The following is a 26020-nucleotide window of genomic DNA, read 5'->3' as shown; positions in this document are numbered from 1 at the left end:
ATAATTTTATAATTATGTCATATATACAAAGTATAGATGGTCCGTAAGATATCATGGGATATCTTTTTAATCCTAATGTTCAATTCTGAATTTTTTCTTCTAGCCTTTATTAAATAAGTGGACATTCTTGAAAATTCTGAGTTGGAGTTTAGGACTAATGGTTCTAGGGCATTTACTGCATAACTCTAGGATTATAATTCTTAACCATTTGGGGGTCATGAGTTTAAGAGTCCAATGAAAGTAATGGATTGGATATTTTAGAAAGTTACCTGTAATGCTTGTACATACACTGAAATGTCTACACAGAGTTGTAGCAGAATCCGTGAATTCTTGTTGCCCTTCTATGAACTCCTTAGAGCTGAAAAGGTTATGGACTTAGTTTTCAATATTTTTAGACAGCATTTTGTTAGACCCTAGCTTAAGAACAAAAGCTAGATCTCTGTGGGGAGTGAGCCCCTTAAGGCACTGAGATTAGTGCCCTAGTTATCCTTAGATTGTCATATGTTTACACTAGATTTCAGATGTACTCTAAATTTCAAAATCAGGTCCAAATCGGAATAGGGAAGTTGCAACAAAGAACATCTTGCCTTATCACTTATCTTTAGGAATTTTGCTTCCAGTTGTTTTCTTGAGCGTTTGTGAGTAGGGTACAGGGATAAAATATATTTACCCTGAGGTGATCAAAGGATACTACAACTGTTTGAAGTTTTAATTCACTAGAGGTTGTAGTTTCTAAACTTAAATTCTTTGAAGGATTTTTGATGCCTTTCCCCTACATTTTATAGTGAAGTTTTCAAACATATAGCAAAGTTGAAAGGCTTTCACAGTAAACAACTATACACTCCCTTCTTCAATTCTGTTAGTAACATTTTACTGTACTTTTTTTGTCACACACCTGTTCATCCCTCTGTCTGATGCTTTTTATGCTGTTATCTCTCATGGTCTATAGAAACTAACATTATTTGATTTGTCAGACTCATTTCTTTAGATTATTACAGGTTTCTCTATATTTCCATCTTATATAATTTGAAAATAATATTTTTATTTCCAGAGTGCTCTTATGCCTGCACAGTTATTCTTTAAGACTGAAGATGGAGGCAAATATCCAGTTATATTTAAGCATGGGGATGATTTACGCCAAGATCAACTTATTCTCCAAATCATTTCACTCATGGACAAGGTGAGGATAATCTTATGTTGGTAGGGAACATGTTTTCATTTCAGAAATCAATGGTTTAGTGGATATGCTATGCATGGATACAGAATTACATGTACCCAGAATTATATAACATTCAGGTACAGTCCTGGAGAGCTGAACAATCTCCACTTGATCTTGAACAAATGTAGTTGTTATTGTATTACTGTAGATGGCTCTTAAGATGAGTATAAAATGAAACTGCATGTGTTCCTTTTTATAAAAACTTTTTCACAGTTCTTTCAGTGTTGGATTTAGTAATTTTCTTCCTCTTAGTCAATTAAATCTTCTTTCTTAAATCCTGTTTCTGTCCATGGATTTTAAAGAAACATATTTGTTTTCATTTCCTTATTTGGAGTCATAAAATACTTCATGGCCAGTAAGGCCTGCATAAATCCTTAGGAGGAACCCTCTGTCAGTGAAAACTGACAGTGATTTAGAAAAAGATAAAGAGATGTATTAAACTGCTATAATACTACAAAACTGTTTCTTAACATTCTTTTCATTTGTTTAATATAACTTTTGATCTTAGCTTCTACGAAAAGAAAATCTGGATTTGAAGTTGACGCCCTACAAAGTATTAGCCACTAGTACAAAGCATGGTAAGTTTATTTTTTAACAATTATTTATTCAGTGTCCAATGAGTATATTTTTCCTTTTTAAATTGGAAGTTGTTAAGAACACTAGGGATTGAACTCATTTGTAACACTGAAGACCAGTCAGGCCTTCCTGGCGACCTGTCTATCTTCCCTCCCTCCCTTTCTTTTTATACCTCTTGAAATCATTAAACAGCGTATTTGGGAAAAAAATGAGAACCTTTATGATATATTTCTTTGGATTCAAAACTGTTTCCAAACCACAGTAGTTTTCTTCTGTGGTGATTTGTATCTGAAATCATAATTGTTTTTGTTATTGTTCAGTTACTAAGTCATGTTCAACTCTTTGCGACCTAATTCACTGCAACATACCAGGCTCCTTCCTCAGTCCTCCACTATGTCCTGGAGTTTGCTTAGATTTGTGTCTGTTGAGTCTGTAATGCTCTCTAACCATCTCATCCTCTGCTGCACCCTTCTCCTTTTGCTTTCAATCCTTTCGTAGCATCAGTGTCTTTTCCAGTGAGCTGGCTCTTCACATGAAGTAGCCAAAGTATTGGAGCTTCAGCTTCAGCATCAGTCCTTCCAATGAATATTCATGGTTGATTTCCATTAGGATTGACTGGTTTGATCTCTCTACAGTAAAAGGGATTCTCAGGAGTCTTCTCCAACACTAAAATTCGAAAGCATCAGTTCTTTGGAACTCAGCCTTCTTTGTGGTCCATCACATCCCTACATGACTGCTGGAAAAACCATAGCTTTGTCTATATAGACCTTTGTCTTTGATGTCTCTGCTTTTTATTACGCTGTCTAGATTTGTCATAACTTTCCTTCCAAACAGCAAACAACTTTTAATTTCATGGGTGCAGTCACCGTCTGCAGTGATTTTGGAGCACAAGAAAATAAAAACTGTCACTGCTTCAACTTTTTCCCTTTCTATTTACCATGACGTGATAGGACCAGATGCCATGATCTTAGTTATTTGAATGTTGAGTTTCAGGCTACTTTTTTCACTCTCTTTAACCCTAATCAAGAGGCTTTTTAGTTCCTCCTCACTCTCTGCCTTTACAGTTGTATCATCTGCATATCTGAGGCTGTTGATATTTCTTCTGGCAATCTTGATTCCAACTTGTGACTCATTCAGCTTGGCATTTCATGTGATGTACTCTGCATATAATCATTATTGAGAGTTACTAAAACCTAGAGAGGCTTTGTATTGTGCTGTGCTTATGCAAACCACTCAGCAGATGATATTGCTTTTATTCATTGATTTTTTTTTTTTTAATATATATGTCTAACTCTTTCTGAGATTGAGTAACCTCTAGAAGTTTGGCGGAAGATTCCCTCAGAATGCTTGCCTAATGTGTGTTGTAACTTTTATAATCTTATTACTCTTAGAGCTTCTTACCCTTAGATTAGGTACTTCGGAGAAACAAGTACTTGTTTTATTTTAGGCTTTCTGCCCTTCTCCTTGTTACTTCCAAATCTTTCTGGCAGTTTAATTTCTTATATGTTCTATTACTGTCCTACATAAATTGATTTACTTAGCTTTTATTTGCTCCTGGGACCGAGACAAAAGCATTAGCTTAGTTTACAAGTTCTTGAGTGGTATAACATACCTCCATACCTCTCTGTTACACCTCTTTTTTCCACTCTCCTTGCTTCTTAGACTTTAGCCACACCATCCACCTTCCATTTTCGCAAATGTACCATGCTCTTTTGAGCCTTATATTATTGTAATCTTTAATATTCTTTCTGCCTTATTTATGCATCTTATTATCCTTCAAAGCACAGTTCAGATGTCAGAGGCCCTCTGATCTGTATTGTAATATAGGTCTCCCTTTACTGTTCCTTTTCATAGTGTCCTTTCATTCATAGCATTTATTCCAATAAAATTTGCAAACTCGTGAGATATTTGAAAGCAGGTCAAAGCGCTGTTTTTGCTTACCTGCAAAATTCTTGCTACCTAGTAGAAAAACTACAAATATATGTTAAATGCATTGATGCAGACTGTTCGGTATTTATCATATGGGAATAAATGAGATGTTTCTTACTCTAAAATAATGCACAGTCTCCTAATAAGCATGCAGATAATTATAATGTGTCATTGTTTGGTCACTTAGTCATGTCTGACTCTTTGCAGCCCCGCAGACTATAGCCTTCCAGGCTCCTCTGTCCATGGGATTTCCCAGATACGACTACTGGAGATGGTTGCCATTTTCTTCTCCAGAGGATCTTCCTGCCCAGGGATTGAATTTGTTTCTCTTGCATTGGCAGACAGATTCTTTACCACTGATTCACTAGGGCAGCCCAATTATAATGTAAGGCTTACCAAAACCAGATCATAGTTGTTTATGATTCTGAAATATTTCCATCATTCAACTTTGATTTTTTTTTCACAGATTTGTAGTTTTACACTTCTTTTGTCGTCCCTGGACTTACTTACAGGCTTAATTTTTATCCTTATTCTCATGTATACTATCCCCCTCCCCTTCTTTATGGTAGTTCAGGTAGGGGATTTATACTTCCCTCTCATAGCATTTCCAGGGAATGGCAGAAGATAGAGTATTACACAAAGAAAGCCAATGAATATACTATAATTTTAGGGTTAGGTGATTGATATTCTGAAATGCCACAATTTCAGATTTCTTAAAGTGATTTTTCATTTAGAATTTTAACTGACATATGTTATAAAACTGAAGAAAGAAATTTTTATGCCAAATTTAAGAACCCTTACCCTGTTACTGATCTGATAAATAGAGTGCCTGAAGAACTGTGGACACAGGTTCTGACATTGTACAGGAAGGTGTGATCGAAACCATCCCCAAGAAAAAGAAATGCAAAAAGCCAAAATGGTTGTCCGAGGAGGCCATACAAATAGCTGAGAAAAGAAGAGACGTGAAAGGCAAAGGAAAAGGAAAGATATACCCATATGAATGCAGAGTTTCAAAGAACAGCAAGGAGAGATAAGAAAGTCTTCCTCAGTGATCAGTGCAAAGAAATAGAGGAAAACAATAGAATGGGAAGGACTAGAGATCTCTTCAAGAAAATTAGAGATATCAAGGGACCATTTCATGCAAAGATGGGCACAATAAAGGACAGAAATGGTATGGACCTAACAAGCAAAAGATATTGAGAAGAGGTGGTAAGAATACACAAAAGAACTACACAAAAAAGATCTTAATGACCCAGATAACCACGTTGGTGTAATCACTCACCTAAAGCCAGACATCCCGGAATATGAAGTCAAGTGGGCCTTAGGAAGCATCACTACAAAGAAAGTTATTAGAGGTGATGGAATTCCAGTTGAGCTATTTCAAGTCCTAAAAGATGATGCTGTGAAAGTGCTACACTCAATATGCCAGCAAATTTGGAAAACTCAGCAATGGTCAAGACTGGAAAAGATCGGTTTTCATTCAAATCCCAAAGAAAGGCAATGCCAAAGAATGTTCAAACTACCACAAAATATTGTATTCATCTCACATGCTAGCAAAGTAATGCTCAAAATTCTCCCAGTGAGGCTTCAACAATACATGAACTGAGAACTTCCCGACATTCAAGCGGGATTTAAAAAAGGCAGAGGAACCAGAGATCAAATCGCCAAAATCCACTGGATTGTAGAAAAGGCAAGAGAGTTCCAGAAAAATACCAATATCTGCTTTATTGACTATGCCAGAGCCTTTGACTGTGTGGATCACAACAAACTGGAAAATTCTGAAAGAGATGGGAATATGAGACCACCTTACCTTCTTGAGAAATGTGTATACAGGTCAAGAAGCAGCAGTTAGAACCAGATGTGAAACAATGGGCTGGTTCCAAATTGGGAAAGGAGTGTGTCAAGGGTGTATTTTGTCATCTTGTTAACTCCCCTGGGGAAGGAAATGGCAACCCACTCCACTACTCTTGCCTGGAGAATCCCATGGACAGAGAAGCCTGGTAGGCTACAGTCCACGGGGTCGCAAAGAGTTGGACACGACTGAGCGACTTCACTTCACTTTACTTACTTAACTTACATGCAGAGCATTTCATGGGAAATGCTGGGCTGGATGAAGCACAAGCTGGAATCAAGATTGCTGGGAGAGAAATATCAATAACCTCAGATATGCAGATGACACCACCCTTATGGCAGAAAGCGAAGAGGAACTAAAGAGTCTCTTGATTGAAGTAAAAGAGGAGAATGAAAAATCTGGCTTACATTCAACAAACGAAGATCATGGGATCCAGTCCCATCACGTCATGGCAAATAGATGGGGAAACAATGAAAACAGTGAGAGACTTTATTTTGGGGGGCTCCAAAATCGCTGCAGATGGTGACTGCAGCCATGAAATTAAAAGATGCTTGCCTCTTGGAAGAAAAACTATGACCAACCTAGACAGCATATTAAAAAGCAGAGACATTACTTTGCCGACAAAGGTCCGTCTAGTCAAAGCTATGGTTTTTCCAGTAGTCATGTATGTATGTGAGAGTTGGGCTATAAAGAAAGCCATGCACCGAAGAATTGATGCTTTTGAACTGTGGTGTTGGAGAAGACTCTTGAGAGTCCCTTGGACTGCAAGGATATCAAACCAGTCAATCCTAAAGGAAATCAGTCCTGAATATTCATTAGAAGGACTGATGCTGAAGCTGAAACTCCAATACTTTGGCTACCTGATACAAAGCACTGACTCATTGGAAAAGACCCTGATGCTGGGAAAGATTGAAGGCAGGAGGAGAAGGGAATGACATAGGACAAGATGGTTGGATGGTATCACCGACTCAGTGAACATGAGTTTAAGCAAGCTCTGGGAGTTGGTGATAGACGGGAAGCCTGGTGTGCTGCAGTCCATGGGGTTGCAAAGAGTCGAACATGACTGAGTAACAACTGAACTGAACCTTATTACTTTGTGTTCCTGTATATAATAATAGAAATTGGCCTAGAGAAACATACAGATTTTCAGCTTAATTTTTTTAATATGTTTCCGTGTAGTTACTATGATGTAAATGCCAATATATTACTAAATACAATGTTTATAGACCTCTTCAAGCTAATAAGTTTGTATTGTGTACATTTGCAAATGAACACTATTCTTAACAGAATCTTGATTGCTTAACCAATATTGTTTTGTCATTCAGTCATGTCTGACTTTGCGATCCCATAGACTACAGCACACCAGGCTCCTCTGTTCTCCACTCTCTCTCTGAGTTTGCTCAAATTCATGTCGATTGAGTCAGTGATGCTATCTAACCATATCATCCTCTGCTACCTCCTTCTGCCTTCAGTGTTCCCAGCATCAAAGTCTTTTCCAACAGAGGGGGCTCTTCACATCAGGTGGCCTAAGTGAGCTTCAGCTTCAGCAAGCCCTTCCAGTGGCTTAACCAAAAGCTGTGCTTAATACAATATATCTATTTCTGTGTAGGCTTCATGCAGTTTATCCAATCAGTTCCTGTTGCTGAAGTTCTTGATACAGAAGGAAGCATTCAGGTATAATATCTATTTTAATGATTTATAAATTTCGGGAACATTTCTTCTTAGAAAAGTTTCAGTCTCTATAAAAAGTACATAGAGTTTTAGAAATGACAGTCTCTTTTTCTCACTTTTCTTCCCTAAAGTTGTTTTTTTTTTCCCCAAAGAATTAAACAATGCTAACAGTTGGAAATGTTTCCAAGGTAGATAGATGTTCAGTTCCTTAAACTTTGCCTGGCACATAATAGGCGATCAGGAATTTTTTTGAAGTTTATGGTTACATTATATTGCAAAGTATGGAAATATTATGATTTATGTAGCCATCAGTGAACATTCTGATTATTTCCAGTTTTTGTTGTTATTCAGAACAAGGCTACAGTGATATTCTTGTCATACGTGTTTTACATAATTATGTTTTTTAAGACCTTTTTCCCCACCCTCCCTCTCCAAAATCATTATTCTCCTTTAAGATAAGAAAAGGCAAGTTGTACTAAGCCATATGTATATTTGAAATTGTTTTTATATTTTAAAATCGTGAATTAGTGTTTATTGCAAAATTCTTACTTCATGTTAATAGTTTACTTTTGTTATCTTTTGAATGTAATTTTTCTTTTTTCCTATGAAAAATGTATGTAATTCACACAGAAAAAATTGATATGCCTGAGATGAAAAATCATACAGTGAAGGGCTTGATAAAGGATATTTACTATACTATGTTTTTGTGTTTCTCAGTTTTGAGTGTCCCAGTAATTTAGTGTGGAGTTCAGACTTTCAGAAAGACTTTACTCTGATTTCTTAACAAAACAAGAGGTTGATTCTATTATTTGGTTCAAGGTACAGTTGTGCTCAGTTGCTTAAAAACTCAGACACAAAACATCAAACTGCCAGAGTTTGAAGTTGGGCTCTGTGGCTTTCTATCTATATTTTGAGTAACCTTGCAAACAGGTTAACCTTGAGCTGGTATTTGGCTTTCAGTAGGAACTCATAAGGGTGGTTCACATACCTAGACTCTTTGTACAAATAATATGATTTATAGGAATCAACCGGCCTCCCTTCTAGAATTTTGATAGTTGCTGGACTAAATAGACTATAGAGGGTGCCTGTGTAAGCAGCCCCCAGGAAATAAGCTCAGTGTATCCCTTCAGAAGAGAACAAGGAGGATTCACATGTAATTCACAAGCTTTGCCTGCGTGTCTTCTCCATGTTGATTCCATTGCATTTATTTCTGCTATAATACACCTTACTAGTGGTACAGCTGTAAGCTGAGTCTGTGACCCTATCGAACAGATCAAATCTGTCAGAGGTTTAGGGGACCTCCTAACATACGATTTAAGTCTCGGTTTTTGTATCTATAAAATTGGGGTAATAAGAGTACTTAGCAATAGAATTCTTCTGAAGATGACATGAAATGTATACAGAGCTTGAAGACAGGTTCTAACTGAAGTAACTGTTTAATAAAGTTGTCAATTATTATGTTGTTCTGTGCAATTATGATTTTGTAAAATAAAGACAGTGACAGTTTGTGTCCTGATTCGTAATTCCGTGTGTGATCGGTATAAATAATTTTGCCAAGTCGTAGCTTATCTCATCTTCAGCTTTAGTAGATAGTTAAAAATTGTTCACCAAAATAATTATTTTTGGAAACAACTGTTTTTCTTTGCTACTCATCTTTACTTAATCTTGGTATTGTCGAGCTTCTAAATTTTGATATTTATTATTATTTAGTTTACATTCCCCTGATCACCAAAAAACATTGAGTGAAATATGTGTATAGGCCATTTATTTCTTCTGTGAAGTGCTTGTTCATATATTTTGCCCATTTTTTTCTTGGATTTTTTGTCTTTTTCTTATTGGTTTGTAGGAGTTCTTTATATTTTCTAGATATGCATTCTTTTTCACTTATAGAATGTTTAAAAAGCTTAAAACATAGGATAAATTTATCTTTTAATAGAGTGTTAGTTATATTTTCAGATAGTATACTGTGTCTATTTTTCTTTAACATCTACATGTAAAAGAATAGGCTAGTTGATAATATGGGGAAAAGAAAGTATACAATTTTCCCCAGTATGTCCAGACTGTTTGGACACTCTAGTGTATTTATTGTGCCCTTGCAATTCTTTGGTTCAGTCTGTATCTCATGTTTATCTTCTGTCAATTTCCTCTTAATTTGAAAAGTCTTAGCATTGCATTGTAACTATTTTGAGTATTGGAATGTAATTTTATTGAGCTTGTTAATGGTAGCAGTATTTCAGTGGCTATACTTAAAAGGTCATTTTAAAAATTCATGTTTACTTTTAGGAGAATGTATGATTCACAGAAAGCCTCTCATGTTTACTTTCAGGAGAAATGTGAAACAAACTGGTAAATTAAGTATGAGATATAGCAGTACATTTATTTAATGTTTTCCTCTGTGGTATAGAAATATCACACTTTTATTTATTTGTTTATTTCTTAGTCTCTGACTATAAGCATAGTAATATGACTGATTCCTGAGAAATATGCTTCCCCAATTCTGCATTTTATAAAGTTTTATACCAGATACCTGTTTGTCATTATTTACAAATTTGAAATGCTTAATTTATTTAAAGGATTGAATTTGTAAACATATAAACATCTTTTCAGAACTTTTTTAGAAAATATGCACCAAGTGAGAATGGGCCAAATGGAATCAGTGCTGAAGTTATGGACACTTACGTTAAAAGCTGTGGTAAGTTTTTCAACTTACTGCTTCTCATTGATATGTGGGAATAAAGGAAAGGAAGCTATCTTGTTGTCACATTCATACACATTTAGAACATGTTAAGATTTTGGCTTAGATTTGTCCATTTTGGGCTGCAATAACAAAATACCAGATACTGGGTGACTTATAAACAATAGAAATTTATTTCTCATAGTTCTGGAGGCTGGAAGTCTGAGATAAGGGGCCAGCTTGGTCAGGTGAGGACCTTCTTCGGGTTAAAGACCTGTTATTGTAACTGCACCTGCTGGGAACGGCTAGGCAGCTCTGTGGGGTCTTTCATAAGGTGCTGATTCCATACTTGAGGGCTGTTGCTGCTGCTAAGTCACTTCAGTCATGCCCGACTCTTCGCATCCCCATGGACTGCAGCCTACCAGTCCTCTCCAGGACTGGGATTTTCCAGGCAAGAGTACTGGAGTCGGGTGCTACTGCCTTCTCCAATACTTGAGGGCTAAGTACCTCCAAAAGGTCCCACATCCTACCTTGGGTGTTAGAGGCATGTTCATTTTGAGGGGACACTACTATTCAAGCCACAGCAGTTTTAAATGCCCTATAAGAAGATTAAAAGATAGAAAATGTGATAAAAGAAGTCATTAATGTTTTGACATAATGGTAGGAATACAGTGTAAATTCTGCTTAGTCTTTTATAGATATATCTTTGCAATCACTTAACTATTTTGTAACTGTAAGTTATCTCTTCCTGGAAGCTGTAATTTTTCCCTTGATTTTCTTTGAGTTTGAATAAGCGATTAAGTGGTGGTGGTGGTGGTGGTGGTTTAGTCACTAAGTCATGCCCGACTCCTGCGAACTCATGGACTCTAGCCTGCTAGACTTCTTTGTCCAAGCAGTTAAGTAGATTGGGAAAAGTCTGTCAGGAATAATCATGTTTTTGATAAATCTCTAGACCTAAGATTATAGTGCCATGTTAAGAAGTACCTATCATAGTATTTTAGATGAGTACTTATGGTCACTTACTGGAAATGTCAGTAGTGGCAAGCTGAAGAGATTAATTCAAATGTTTCAACCACTTATGCCTATTCTCATGAAGTTTATATTTTTTATTTTCTTAAGATTCTTTTTTTTTAACAGCTAGATTGTTTAAGGGAGAGTTAATAAAAGAATTGACACTAGACTTGAGCCCTGAATAGTATATGGCATATATCATGTTATTCCTGTTTTACATAAATATTATATTTATGTTTACATCCATATTTATACTTAAGCAGTCAAAGCTGAGGGAAGCAAGTAGAGGATTTTCTAGACATACAATAACTATATTTATACTTTTGCATCATTTAATGGCTTATAAGTTGCTCTCTTATACATGACTATTTTTTTATTTTTCACAATGCTCCTGTGATGTTGTATTCCAGATTATTTTGTACTGCATAATTTATTCCTAAACTTATATTTGGTATATTTTTGACTGAGAATTATAAAGAAAATGTAATATTCTTAGGAACTTTTAAAATACTGAAATAAAATGTGTGTATATATATTCAAATTCTTTATACTTTTAATTCTCATTTTAAACTAAGAAACATAGCATTTTACAGGTAACTGTATTTACCCATGAAAATGTGTTCAACCATAAAAATGATCACATGCAGTGTATTTTGATTTAAAATTTTTTTTAAGTTGATTAAAGCATCTAGGAGAGAATGTTCCCCTTTTCTTACTCTGTATTTCTCTCTCCTCTCCTTCCCTCCCTGCTTTACTTCTTTATTTTTTCCCCTTTCTCTTCCATCCATTTTTTTCTCTGTTCATTCTGTTTTCTAAGATCTGAAAAATTAATATATTTTCTAAAGGCTTGATAGATCACTCACATGGCTGGCAGCTTATACTGTTTTTCAGCCAAGCTTGTTAATCAAGGCACTTGTAGAGGCTTCCCCGTGGCTTGTGTTTCTCAGAGCTGGATTTATGAAGAATTTTAAGAGATAAGAAGTAGAAACTTTTTGTTTCTGAAGGCCTGGATTGGGAAGCTGGTAGTTTGTCACTTTTGTCATATTCTGTTGGTCAGAAGAGTCACACAACCTGCCTGGATTCAAGGGAAAAGGTTATAGTTCCTACTTTGAATTAAAAGCATGTAAAAGAATCTTTAATTAGCCACACCTGGTTTTCACTGGGAGAAGGCAGTGGCGCCCCACTCCAGTAGTCTTGCCTGGAAAATCCCACAGACAGAGGAGCCTGGTAGGCTGCAGTCCATGGGGTTGCTGAGGTTCAGGCATGACTGAGCGACTTCACTTCCACTTTTCACTTTCATGCATTGGAGAAGAAAATAGCAACCTACTCCAGTGTTCTTGCCTGGAGAATCCCAGGGACGGGGGAGCCTCATGGGCTGCCATCTATGGGATCGCACAGAGTCGGACACGACTGAAGTGACTTAGCAGCAGCAGTTTTCATTACTTTATTACTTGAGATATTTTGCATGCCATCAATCAATTACCTTCTGTCTTGTTACTTAACTTTCATGTAGTGACTATAACTTTTTTATATCATATATATAGTAAAGAAATGCTAACTTATTTTAATTTTTTAAATTATGAAAGTATGAACTGGGATATTATAATTATTTTTTAAGTAAATTAATATTTTTAGTTGGAGTTTCAGTATCAAATTCTCAGAAATTAACAGAGTGAATATACAGAGACATGTAAGTATATAGTAGACCTGAAAAGCACTGTGAACCACTTCAACATAATTAGGATTCATGCAGTTTTCACACAACAGTAGGACACAAATTCTTTTCAAGTTTCCATAGACTATAAACTAGGAGACACTGGAACATATCAAGGGACATAAGACAAAGTGCAAAAATTTCTTGGTGTAAAGGTATTGAAATCATACAAAGGCTGTTTATTTATCACTGTGGAATTATGTTAGAAATCAGTATTAAAAGGTATTTGAAAATAACCCACATATTTTCAAGTGCAGTGTGACATTTACCAAGAGAGATCATTGAGTCACTGAAAGCCTCAATAAAGTTAGCTTGAAAAAAACACAGAGGGATAATTGCAGAGAAGAAAACATTTAAATCAGAAATTAGTATCAAATGAGAAATTCATGTTAAAGATACTTTTTTAAAAATCCCATGTGTTTGGAAATTAAATGTCTACTTTTTCATGATGGGTATATCTAAGAAACTATAGTAAGGAAATTTAGAAAATATTTGTACTAGAATAAAAATGAAGAGAATTTACCAGAATTTGTTGCACATGACTGAAGCTGCTCAATGCAATTAAATACAATGTGGAATCTTGAATAAGATATGAAAACAAATAATGAATACTAACATAAAATTTTGTGAAATTTGAACAAAATCTGTACTTTAGTTAATACTGTATCGCTTGTTATCTTCCTATATTTTTTTACAACATTTCTTTGTATTCTCAAAATTGGATTAGAAGTTTCAAGCCTCATTCAAAATTTTTCTTTATCACTAAGATAATAAATTTTCTAGATTTTTAGCAGTAATACTAGATGCCAGAATACATGGAACTATATCAGTTTTTAGTAAATATAAATTAGAAATCCAGCATTCTATTCATACTAAGTCAAACTAATGGATCAAATAAACCCAAGGAGGAACACACTCAGACACATAGTAATCAAAATGACGAAAATTAAAGACAAAGATAAAACATTAAAAGCAACAAGGGAAAAGCAACCAATAACATACAGGGGAATTCCCATTAGGTTATCAACTGATTTCTCAACAGAAACTCAACAAGCCAGAAGGGAATGGCATGATATATTTAAAGTGATGAAAGGGAAAAACCTATAACCAAGAATATCCTACCCAGTAAGATTCTTGTTCAGATTTGATGGAGAAACCAAAAGCTTTCCAGTCAAGCAAAAGGTCAAAGAATTCAGCACCACCAAACCAGCTTTACAATAAATACTAAAGGAAATTATCTATTTGGTCAACAGAAAATAACAGAATTCTACATCACTAAAACTACCATTTAATTAAAAAACTTGCAATCACTTTTCAAAATCCAGATGCATAACAGAATTGTCTTGGAAGTGTTTGAAAAATGCAGATGCTCAGGTATTGCTGTTCTCCAAAGCTCCAGGTGTGTTTCTAATGAGCAGCCATGTTTAAAAACAGTTGGACTGTATGGTGATCTTCTTTTATTAATTTGTTTCACTTTTTCTATTTCATATTTATTGCTTCCTTTCGTTTAGTTTATGTTTTCCAATTTCTTTGTCTTTTTTTGTTTTTTTCTCAAGCCTTTATGAGTGTAGCAGAAAATCTTTTGCATACCTATGCATATAGTATTGTGTATGCTGTGTGCTTAGTCGCTCAGTTGTGTCCAACTCTTTGCAACCCCATGGGCTGTAGCTCACCAGGCTCCTCTGTTCATGGGGATTATCCAGGCAAGTATACTGGAGTGAGTTGCCATGCCCTCCTCCAGGGGATCTTCCCAACCCAGTGATCAAACCCAGTCTCCCAGATTGCAGGCAGATTCTTTACCGTCTGAGCCACCAGGGAAGCCCTAGTATGTGTAATATAATATATATATTTTAGAAAATATATGAATTTTTGCCCAGCTAAGAAATGTTAATATTTTTCTACTTGAAGTATACGTATAATCCATAAATATTGACTAAAATTTGAAAACCCTGCTCACTTAATGAGAGTATTGGAACAATATTTTATATGTGCTAAATGTCATAGGATTGTGCCTTTTATATAATGTTTCCTTTTTTTTCCCAAGAGCTAATGAGAATATGACTTTTCTAATGTTTAAAAAAAAAGCTATTTAAATTATACTTGTACAGTTAACTCCAAATTAGATCTTCTTTCTAATAAGAGCATTACACATTTATTCATATCCTGATAACTGATTTGATAACAGACATTCTCTTTATCTTACTTTGAACATTCTTCTGCTTTCTATATATATTGCTCCATTACAAAATAATTTTTTTGTGTTTCAATGAGTTTGGTAGCATTCCAGGTAATGTTAGAGGTTGAAAGCCATTATTTAAAGATAAGTCAATACAGCATTGTGCTAGAATCTGATTGTTGGGTGTTATCATATGGATACATGTATAACTTTCATTTTAAAAAGTAACATTTTAGGTTTTTGGTAGAGGTTAAAAAGAAGAATACAATTAGTTATGATGTCATTTTATTTCAGATTATGCAGGGTGTCAAATCTGTATCATGAAAGTAAATGTGGGAACACTGATTATTCTCACACTCATATCTTTACTAAGGAAAGGGAAATGGTATTGTTTGTCTATATTTCTCTATATTTTACTTTAAATCAGAGTTGTTTTACAAAATCAGTTTGAAGGTGTTTATTTCGCATGGAGTCAAAATACTAATGAAAAGCACGCTTTTGACAAGGTTGTCTGGAACAGGTATAGTGTCCCATTATACTCACAGAATATTTTCAGTTTTCCTAAAACTCTTCTGTTCTTCTCTGTGCCATCTCAAATCATCCTGAATATTGTTTATGGCCTCAGTTTCTGAGGCTTATCTTAATCTTGCATCACATAGCTTTTTCAGGATGTAATCTTTTCTCTCAAGTGTTGATATTTAAATTACTGAAACACCCCCAAATACTCACTTTCACCATGAATATGTATGAAAGAGAGAGATATCATATGCTGTCTCGCTTGATGTAAAAAGAAATTTCCTGAAATGACATTTCAAGAAATATTTATTACCATAACTCACTGAGGCAGAGTAAAAGGCTCTTTCTCATATACTTTTTATTACTATTAGAAAACAATCCAGTAATAACAAGGAACAGGCTCCTTTCAAATATTACCAAAAAGCAAATTTGATGACAAACCATAGTTTATAAAAACCTCTTACTTTATCGGTAGTTACTAAGTAGTGTCCGACTCTTGCAGCCCCAATTGGCATGTGGCCCACCAGGCTTCTCTGTCCTTGGGATTCTCCAGGCAAGAATACTGGAGTAGGTTGCCATTTCCTTCTCCAGGGAATCTTCCCGACCCAGGACTCAAACCCAGGTCTCCTGCATTGCAGGCAGATTCTTTACCAATTGACCTACAAAGGAAGCCCTACTTTATCAGTAGAGATGAGCATAATTCATGCATGTTTATTTATTTGAAAATTTTAGGTCAAAAATTTTATTGCTGTACATGTGAATAATTTTCATAGAGATAGCTAAACAACTTGAAACAAAGTAAATAGTGATAAAAAGTAAACTAATTCTAATTTATAATTAATAAGAAAGCCAGTATCACATGACAGTTCAGACACACTCATAACGTAAGTGTTCTTTTTGAGGCAGGAGTTTCAGCTGTCTTCATATGCATATATCAGTAGAAGTTTTGTATTTTGTGTCCTTGACAAGTGGAGGCCAGACTTCTAAGGGAATCCCTTACTAGTGAACACACTGTGCTAATTAGTTCTAATATGTTCTCAGTTCTCTTTACCAATACCAGGTGTAATGTCCTTCATTAGCTCACTAATTTTTAAGTGGAGAGCTTTCATTCATTTGTAAAACTGCATATTTTGCAGCAGTTTTAGAGTAGGACTACCGCAAGTATCATCGAACAGCATTGGCTTCACCTGGGCACTTGTTTGTAAGACAGACTCTCAGGTCTTTCCTCTGCAGATGTTGGGTCAGCATTTCCACACAGGATTCCCAGGTACATTAGAACACTAGAGAAGACTTTGATATGTATAAGAATCACTCTGGCCACTGCCCACTGGAGATTCTGATGCAATAGGAATGAAGTAGGGCTTAAAAGTTTGCATTTTTAACAAGCTTCTGGATAGTAGTGAAACTGCCAATCTGTGTATCACATGTTGAATAGCAATGCCTTAGATCAAATATTGGTCCATTTTTCCCTAAAACCATTCAGATAGTAAATATATTTATGCTTTTTAGGCCTGGTGGTCTCTGTTGCAGCCGTTCAGCCAGGCCATTGTAGTGCTCAAGATATATTGAAATAAATGGGTATGTCTCTGTTCCAATAAATTTTCTTTATAAAATGTAAAAACAGAGGGAGACCAGTTTGGGCCGGCAAGCTGTATTTCCTCATCCGTTAGTTAAGTGACCCTCAAGTCTCCCAGTAGCCTATTAACAATTTCTTTCACCAGAAGTTAACATGATCTGACTGTAATGGTTTACACACGTAAAAGTTACTTTCTTCTTTGTAAGAAGCCCAGGTGTAAGCCGATGTGGTTGGAGTTTTAGCTCTTTAGGGATATTAGGGTCAACCAAGGTCTCCTGGTTAGTTCACTCTAAAAATGCTAACTGTTAAGACTCTATTTGCCTACATCTCGGTGGACAGGCCTAACTTGAAGTGAGCCTGGGAAATGTCTTTAGTGTAGGCACATTCTTGCTCCAAAAATCTTGGTTTAGTTTTGTTTTAAGGAAGAAATATAGATAGGATATTGTGTTGTTGGCAAACCAGTGGTCCTTGTCACACTACAAACTATATTTTGAGAATAACTGATTTGTTTAGTCAACTGTAACTGATTTGTAACTGATAAAATGCAGCAATGGGCACAGAATTGGAAAAGGTCAGTTTTCATTCCTGTCCCAAAGAAGGGCAATGCCAAAGAATGTTCAAACTACTGCACACTTGAACTCATTTCACATGCTAGCAAGATAATACTCAAAATCCTTCAAGCTAGGCTTCAATAGTATGTGAACTAAGAACTACCAGATGTACAAACTGGATTTAGAAAAGGGAGAGGAGCAAGAGATCAATTTGCCAACAGCCACTGGATCATAGAAAAAGCAAGAGAATTCCAGAAAAATATCTGCTTTTACTTCACTGACTATGCTAAAGCCTTTGACTGTGGATCACAACAAACTGTGGAAAATTCTTGAAGAGATTGAAATACCAGACCACCTTACCTGCCTCCTGACAAACTGGTCAAGGAGGTCAAGAAGCACCAGTTAGAACCAAACATGGAACAACAGACTAGTTCCAAACTGGGAAAGGAGTACGTCAAGGCTATATATTGTCAACCTGCTTATTTAATTTATGCAGAGTACATCATGTGAAATGCCAGGCTGGATGAAGCACAAGCTGGAATTAAGCTTGCTGAGAGAAATATCATGCAGATGACACCACCCTTATGACAGAAAGCGAATTAAAAGGAAGAACTAAGAGCCTGATGAAAGTGAAAGAAGAGAGTGGAAAAAGCCGGCTTAAAACTCAGCATTAGGAAAACTAAGATCACGGCATCCGGTCCCATCACTTCATGGCAGATAGATAGGGAAACGGCAGAAACAGTGACAGACTTTTTTTTCTTGGGCTCCAGAATCACTGTGGATGGTGACTGCAGCCATGAAATTTAAAAGATTCTTGTTCTGTGGAAGAAAAGCTGTGACAAACCTAGACAGCAAACCTAGACAGAAAGCAGAGACATTACTTTGCCGACCAAGGTCCATATAATCAAAGCTATGGTTTTTCCAGTGGTCATGTATGGATGTAAGAGTTGGACTATAAAGACAGCTGAGTACCATAGAACTGATGCTTTCGAAATGTGGTATTGGAGGAGACTCTTCAGAGTCCCTTGAACACAAGATCAAACAGTCATTCCTAAAGGAAATCAACTCTGAATATTCATTGAAAGGACTGATGCTGAAGCTGCAATACTTTGGCCACCTGATGTGAAGTGCTGCCTCATTAGAAAACACCCTGTTGCTGGGAAAGACTAAAGGCAGGAGGAGAAGGGGATAACAGAGGATGAGATGGTTAGATGGCATCACTGACTCAATGGACATGAGTTTGTGCAAACTCTGGGAGATAGTGAAGGACAGGGAAGCCTGGTGTGCTGCAGTCCATGGGTTCACAAAGAGTTGAGCATTACTGAGCAACTGAACAACCAGCAGAAGTGAAAATTTTTAGACTAGTAATACGATTAGAAGCTTTTGGAATGACAGTATCTTTCATTCATTCACTACATATTTTTAAATAGATATACTTTTATATCTAGTATTAGAGTATGGTGAGTTATTCTTTAAAAAATGTACTTGAAATTAAATATGTTGCTGAGTGTTGCACCCATCAAAGTAGCCACTTTGTACTGTTTAGAGGGGGTGTAAATTGACATAGCCACTATGGAGAACAGTATGGAGATTCCTTAAAAACCTAGGAATAAAGCTACCATATGATCCAGCAATCCCACTACTGGGCATATACCCTGAGAAAACCATAGTTGGAAAAGACACCTTGTACCCCACTGTTTATTGCAGCACTATTTACAGTAGTTAGGACATGGAAGCAACCTACATGTCTGTAGACAGATGAATGAATAAAGAAGCTGTGGTATGCGTATGCAATGGAATATTACCTAGCCATAAAAAGGAACACATTTGAGTCAATCCTAATGAGGTTTATGAACCTAGAGACTATTATACAGAGTGAAGAAAATCAGAAAAATATTGTATTAGTGTATATATATGGAGTCTAGAAAGATGATACTGATGAACCTGTCCGCAGGGCAGCAGTGGAGACACAGACACAGAGAACAGACCTGTGGACCCAGGGGGCGAGGAGTGGGTAGGGAAAAGAGAGAGTAGCATAGAAACATATGTTACTGTAATATGTATACTAGGTATCCAGTGGGGTTTGCTGTATGACTCAGAAGATTGGACAGATGCCATGTGACAGTGTAGAGAGGTGGAATGGGGGGAAAGGTGGGAAGGAGATTCAAGAGGGAGGGGATATGTATATATACACACACACCTATGGCTGATTCATGTTGATGTACAGCAGAGACCTATACAATGTTATAAAGCAATCATTCTCCAATTAAAAATAAATTTTAAAAAACAGCCATTCTGAGAAGGAGGAATTGCACAAAGTACAGTGCAAAAGTGGTGTGAGCGATGGAGTCTGACATAGGTTTAAACCCCAGTCCAGTGACTTTGGACAATCCTGTTAATATCTGGAACCGGAGGTTTTTTTCATTCAGTGGATATATATAATACTTAATTTACATCATTAAAAGGGTTAGTCATAATGAATGTAATGTGTTTACTTAAAAGCCTAGCCTTCAGTAAATTATAGCTTTATAATTAGGTTGGTGCAAAAGTAATTGCAGTTTTACATTGTTGACCTTTGCCATTTGATATTGGAATACATTCTTAAATAAATGTGGTAATTTTATACATCTTTTTTATGTGAATTTCTCACTTCATGTGCTTTTGCTAATGACTTATTGCTTTGGATTTTGTATCTATTTTAGACTATAGAAATCACATTAGACACAAAGCAAATTCAAGCGATTGTTTTATTCAAGTTCAAAATAAGTCATAAAGCAGAGGAGACAGCTCACACATCAACAATGCATTTGGCTCAGGAATTGCTATTAGATGTACAGTGTAGTGGTTTTGCAAAGGAGGTGAGCAAAGTTTTGGCTTGAAGATGAGCATAGTGGCTGGCCATTGGAAGTTAACAATGACCAACTGAGAACTCTCATCGAAGCTGATCCTCTTAAAGCTGCATGAGAAGTTGCCCAAGAACTCAGCATCAACCATTCTACAGTCATTTGGCATTTGACGCAAATTGGAAAGGTGTAAAAGTTTGATAAGTGGGCTGACCACAAATCAAATGAATCATTGTTTTGAAGTGTCATCTTATTCCGCACAACAACAACGAACCATTTCTCAATTGGATTGTGACACGCAATGAAAAGTGGATTTTACACGACAGCCAGCAACAACCAGCCCAGTGGTTGGACCGAGAAGTTCCAAAGCACTTTCCAAAGCCAAAGGGTGCACCAAAAAACCATCACAGTCACCGTTTGTGGTCTGCTGCCCGTCTGATCCACTACAGTTTTCTGAATTCCAATGAAACCATTACAAAATGCTCAGCAAATTGATGAGATACACCAGAAACTGTAATGCCTGCAACCAGCACTGGTCAACAGCATGAGCCCAGTTCTCATGAAAACACCCGACTGCACATCTCAGAACCCAACACTTCAAAATTTGAACAAATTGGGCTATGAAGTTTTACTTCATCCACCATATTCCCCTGACCTTTCTCCAACTGACTACCACTTCTTCAAGCATCTTGACAACTCTTTGCAAGGGAAACGCTTCTGCAATCAGCAGGATGCAGAAAATGCTTTCCAAGAGTTCATCAAATCCCAAAGCACAGATCTTTGTACTCCAGGAATAAACCAACATAGTTCTCTTTGCTAAAAACAAGTTGATTTTAACAGTTCTATTTTGATGAATAAAGATCTGTTTGAGCCTAGATATAATGATTTTAAATTAAGGGTCCAAAACTACTATTACTTTTGTACCAACCTAATAATTGAAGATTGATCTAATGGTAATGTCATTGCTTAAGTCATTTTTGGACTTCCAGTGTGGCCTTCAAATCATGTATCAAATGAACATTAATAATATTAATTGAATTTAGACAGGATTAATGCCATTATTAACAAGTGGTCTGATTTTTATTTTCCATAGTGACTGAAATAAATATATGTTTGTAAATACTGGCATAGTCATACATGTATTTGCAAATTGTATTTATTGTTAGGTTGTTAATGAGAAACAGAGCAGAAAAAATTCAGCTTCAAACAGATGTTATTTGCTTAAATTTTTTGAGCATTTTTCAACATGTGCCAGGTTTCCAGATTTTATGAGAAAGAAAAAAATGAGACAATGACTGGTCCTGCTTATGTAATTTTTTGTAATTTAGAAGATTATGCTATGAACTTCATACATGTTTTTACAACTCAAGTGAATTCATTCATTGTTCTGTCTGCTGGCACTTCAAGATTATTTCTCTAAAATTTGTTTTAATTTTACATTTACTTTTGTCATTGTGTAGATAAGATGGTTGTGGTATGATTGACTTTATTATGTGTGTTTCCACAACCCTTTTTTCACTGTCATTCTTAACATATACCCAGTTTGAAGTGAGAAATGATAGACACGTGTTATAATTAAGGTTTCTACACTCTCACTTAACTTTGGTTAAAGTGACTTTTTAACAATTTGACAGAATTTTGCACGATATTTTTCTGATGGAAATAATAATTTGAGTTTCAAGTGATATCTTCTTTGAAAATTTAGGTAAGAAATCGAAAAGAGTAGTAATCAGTTTAAAGTTAAAGTAGCTCAAACTGCCTTTGTATTCAGTTGTATGTGTAACCTGGTTTGCATGTATTTTTCACAATTCTTTTGCTTTTTGTTTTTGACCTGTTATTGCAGCTGGATATTGCGTGATTACATATATTCTTGGAGTGGGAGACAGGCACCTGGATAACCTCTTGTTGACAAAAACAGGTAATAATGGCTAGTAGAAGGTACACATTTTATATGCCAGTGATTTTTGCTGTGGAATCTACTTCGTAATAAAATAAGTTGCCTAAGTGAATATAAATTATAGTCTTAGAAATCCCTATATGATACTTTTAAGAACATATAAAGGAAATGCCTATACTTTTAAGAATTTCTGTAGTAGAAATCCTGCAGATGATTATATAGCCTTTACTTCTTGAAATGCCTCCTCTAGTAGAAAGCCCTTATTGTCTGCAAGTAGTCCAGTTTATTACTGTACAGCTCTAGTTTTAGAGTGTTTAAATACTCTTTCTCTTATCAAACAATACCAATAAGTCACAGTATCAGTCAACACTGAAATCACATTAATCTCCACATTTAATTCTTTACCTTTTCCCCTTGGAGGTTTTTGGAATAACTGTTCTCATCCTCCTCCTTCCTATTAACTCCTTGGCCCGATGCTTTAAACACCTTCTCTGTGCAAACAACTTCCAAACTTTCTCTATTTCAGTCGATTTCGCTAGCTATTTACTTGAAATCCTAAATATACAGCTAGTTGTAAAAGTTATTTTCTTCTTCCACTACTTGCCTAATAAACTGTTCCTTGCTTGATTTTCCCATCTTAACAAATAGGAACATCATCTACTCATTTGTTTAAGCCTCAGAGTTGAGAGTTATTTTTAATTCCACTATTGGCTTCATTTCATATATCGAACATATTATCAGATTGTTATCTACTGCTCACTAAAATGGATAAGGAAGTTAACCCCTCTCTTCATTTCCACTGCTTTGACCCCATTTGAAACCACCAGTATCTTTTGCCCAAACTGTTTGATTAAAATATGAACTCTTTAATGTAGGCATTGTGGCTTGCCCAACCGGTTTGAATGTCTGAATGTGAAATCACTCCTGTCTTGAGCCAGTGCTCTTGTTTTGTTCTTCCTGGGAAGCTCTTCTGTCAGATCTCTGCAAGACTTTGGTTACTAAGCTTAAGTTTGAATGGCATCTTTTTAGAATAGCCTTTTCTAACTCTTGAGTCTGAAATAATGTATACCTGCCACCCCACCCCTCTCCATTACTCTCTACTTACTCTGTTTTGTTTTCTTTGAAGCACTTATCACTTCAAATACAATACAACAAGTATTTATTAAGCACCTACTATATTTTAGGTGTGGTTCTAGGTGCAGGGGATACCAAACAAAAGAGACAGAAATCCTAGCTCTCGTGGAGCTTATTGACTTCTTAACATCATCCATCCTCTTCCATTCAGGATGTAAGTTGCCTGAGAACAAGGACCTTGTCCATTCACTGTGCCTCCAGAGCCTTGAACAACATTCAGCTAAAATGTTTGATAAATTATTGTTGAATTAATAATCAATATTTCTTCTCTTCTATAGAGCTTTTTCTTCCCTATGTCATATGATCCAAGTTTTTTCATCCCTCCACAGAAAGTAGATTTTAAAGTACCCTTAAAATAGTCTCTCAGGTAATGATATTATCTATTAGTCTTTCTCCAAATTTTCATGCCAAGAATTTAACATCCAGTGTAGCCTCACTAACTGCTAATATAATAACTGTATTATTTATGTAATCTGCAATTTCATATATTCAACTGTAAATCTTTAGTGTGAAAAATGATCTGGTAAAATTTGCATGTGGAACTATGTCTGTATCAAGGCCATATAGTCCCTTTAATAATCAAAGCCTGAAGGAATGTAACCAAATTGAATTGGAAGTTGGAGGTTCTTGCCACATTTATTCATTTAGTAAAGTATGTTTTTATAAAATGTTATGCTATATTTGGAAAAAATAATAATTTAGAAAATATTTGCCTGTGTTGTTTTTTAGCTCTCTTTTTCAGTTGAATCTTTTAACCACAGAATCAAACTACAAAAATAATTACATTTGTTTTTATATTGTATTCATTTTATAACCACAGTGGAATTCTTTAATGTATAGAGTAGCAATATATCTATAATATTTAGGTGTTGTAGGTGCTGGCAATTCACAGATCTTACCTGTCTCTTCTTTTAGAAATAGATAAATAAGAGACCTTTTTCTGTTGGACTTTGAGAACTTTCTGTCTTGTTTGTCTATGTGTATTGATGGGGATACTTAAAGAGTTAAGATTTGGAAAGAAAGGTCTATCTAATATACTTTTTTGGCCCAGGTCATAGATACTTGCAGAGAAGGAAATGGCAACCCACTCCAGTATTCTTGCCTAGAGAATCCTGTGGACAGAGGAGCCTGGTGGGCTGCTGTCTATGGGGTCGCACAGAGTCAGACACGACTGAAGTGACTTACCATGCATGCATGCATTGGAGAAGGAAATGGCAACCCACTCCAGTGTTCTTGCCTGGAGAATCCCAGGGACAGAGGAGCCTGATGGGCTACAGTCCATGGGGTCGCACAGAGTCGGACACGACTGAAGCAACTTAGCAGCAGCAGCAGCAGAGATACTTGTGGAAACCGAATTGTAAAATTTCAGGAACAGATTTTAAACTTCTTGTCACCAGTTTTCCACTAGAGGGTGCTCTAAATTTTGTTTTTGGAAAATAAAAACTTACCTTAAAATGTGCTGGGTAGAAAGCATGTCTGTTTCTTTTAAAACAGCATTTCTCTAAGTTATTTCTTCTTAATCTCTCTAATTATTTCATCAATTTATATTATACATAAAGTGAAAGTGAAGTTGCTCAGTCATGTCCGAACTCTTTGCGACCCCATGGACTGTAGCCTACCAAGCTCCTCGGTCCATGGGATTTTCCAGGTAAGAGTGCTGGAGTGGAGTACCAGAGTGGAGTGCCATTTCCTTCTCCAGGGGATCGTCCCGACCCGGGGATCGAACCCAGATCTCCCACATTGTAGGCAGATGCTTTACTGTCTGAGCTACCAGGGAAGCCCAAGCATTTTAAATCTTCCTCACTGGGATAAATATTTTCAGTTCTGGGGTTTAGGTTGAATGAAATTGGATTATGTAAGGAAAAACAAGTTATATCAAGACAAATGGAAGTATAGTACATTCTTCAACTTCCTGAAGTTTATAATGATTTATTTTAAAATGTTTGTGTCTCTAGTTGTTTTTTACTAACAGTCCATATTTCAAAGTAGTTTCAAGTTATGTTAATTACATATGTTATAATTTGAATAGCGCTTCCCTGGCGGCTCAAGCAGTAAAGAATCTGCCTGAAATGTGGGAGACCTGGGTTCCATCCCTGGGTTGGGAAGATCGCCTGGAGAAGGAAATGACAACCCTCTCCAGTATTCTTGCCTGGAGAATCCCATGGACAAAGAAGCCTGGTGAGCTACAGTCCATGGGATCACAAAGAGTTGGACATGTCTGAGCAACTAACACACACACACACACACACACACAATTTAAGCTATATCATATATGTAATGAAAGTTGTCTGTCATGTTTGACTTATCATGTGCAACTCCATGGACTGTAGGGGTTAATATGTCATTATAGGAGTTAATATGTCAGGCTCTGAAGTCAAATTCTTTGAATTTAAATGGTCCTTCCACCATTGGATGACTGAGCATGTTATCTATCTGTGTCTCAGTCTCCTCTTCTCAATGTATAATAATAAAATCTTTCTCCTGGTGTGAGAGTTGAACTATTTAATATGGTAGAATTTTGTATGGTACTGAGTACCTAGTAAGCAAACATTCCTTTTGGGCTATTATGGTCTTATTTATTTCACCACCAGAAAATAAGAATACATTCCTTTTTTGACTTATATAGCTGTTATCATAATTGATAACAGCTGGAATTATAATTTTAGAGAGAAACAAGCAAT

General features: G+C 36.0%; 1 protein-coding gene across 9 annotated transcripts in view; it reads left to right on the top strand.

Moving 5' to 3' along the window:
• The window catches only part of PIK3C3 (phosphatidylinositol 3-kinase catalytic subunit type 3), a 160918-nt gene that overhangs the window by 106514 nt on the left and 28384 nt on the right, over positions 1–26020 (top strand). For 7 of the 9 annotated variants that reach the window (XR_006057810.1, XR_006057811.2, XR_009598139.1 and 4 more), the window contains exons 17-21: positions 1052–1180; positions 1728–1797; positions 7186–7250; positions 9855–9939; positions 22152–22226. Coding sequence is in view for 6 of the 9 variants with exons in the window: in XM_004020410.6 (XP_004020459.1) it covers positions 1052–1180; positions 1728–1797; positions 7186–7250; positions 9855–9939; positions 22152–22226 (424 nt within the window). In the remaining 3 variants the exon portion in view is untranslated. Of the gene's footprint in view, positions 1–1051; positions 1181–1727; positions 1798–7185; positions 7251–9854; positions 9940–22151; positions 22227–23490; positions 24799–26020 lie in introns of those variants that run through there. The other 2 variants (XM_060405200.1, XM_012103314.4) reach the window with 2 other exon arrangements.

This window comes from Ovis aries, chromosome 23 (genome assembly GCF_016772045.2).
Source record: "Ovis aries strain OAR_USU_Benz2616 breed Rambouillet chromosome 23, ARS-UI_Ramb_v3.0, whole genome shotgun sequence".
Lineage (NCBI taxonomy): Eukaryota > Metazoa > Chordata > Mammalia > Artiodactyla > Bovidae > Ovis > Ovis aries.
Note: the sequence above shows the minus strand (reverse complement) of the source record. Positions and strands in the feature narration are given on the sequence as shown.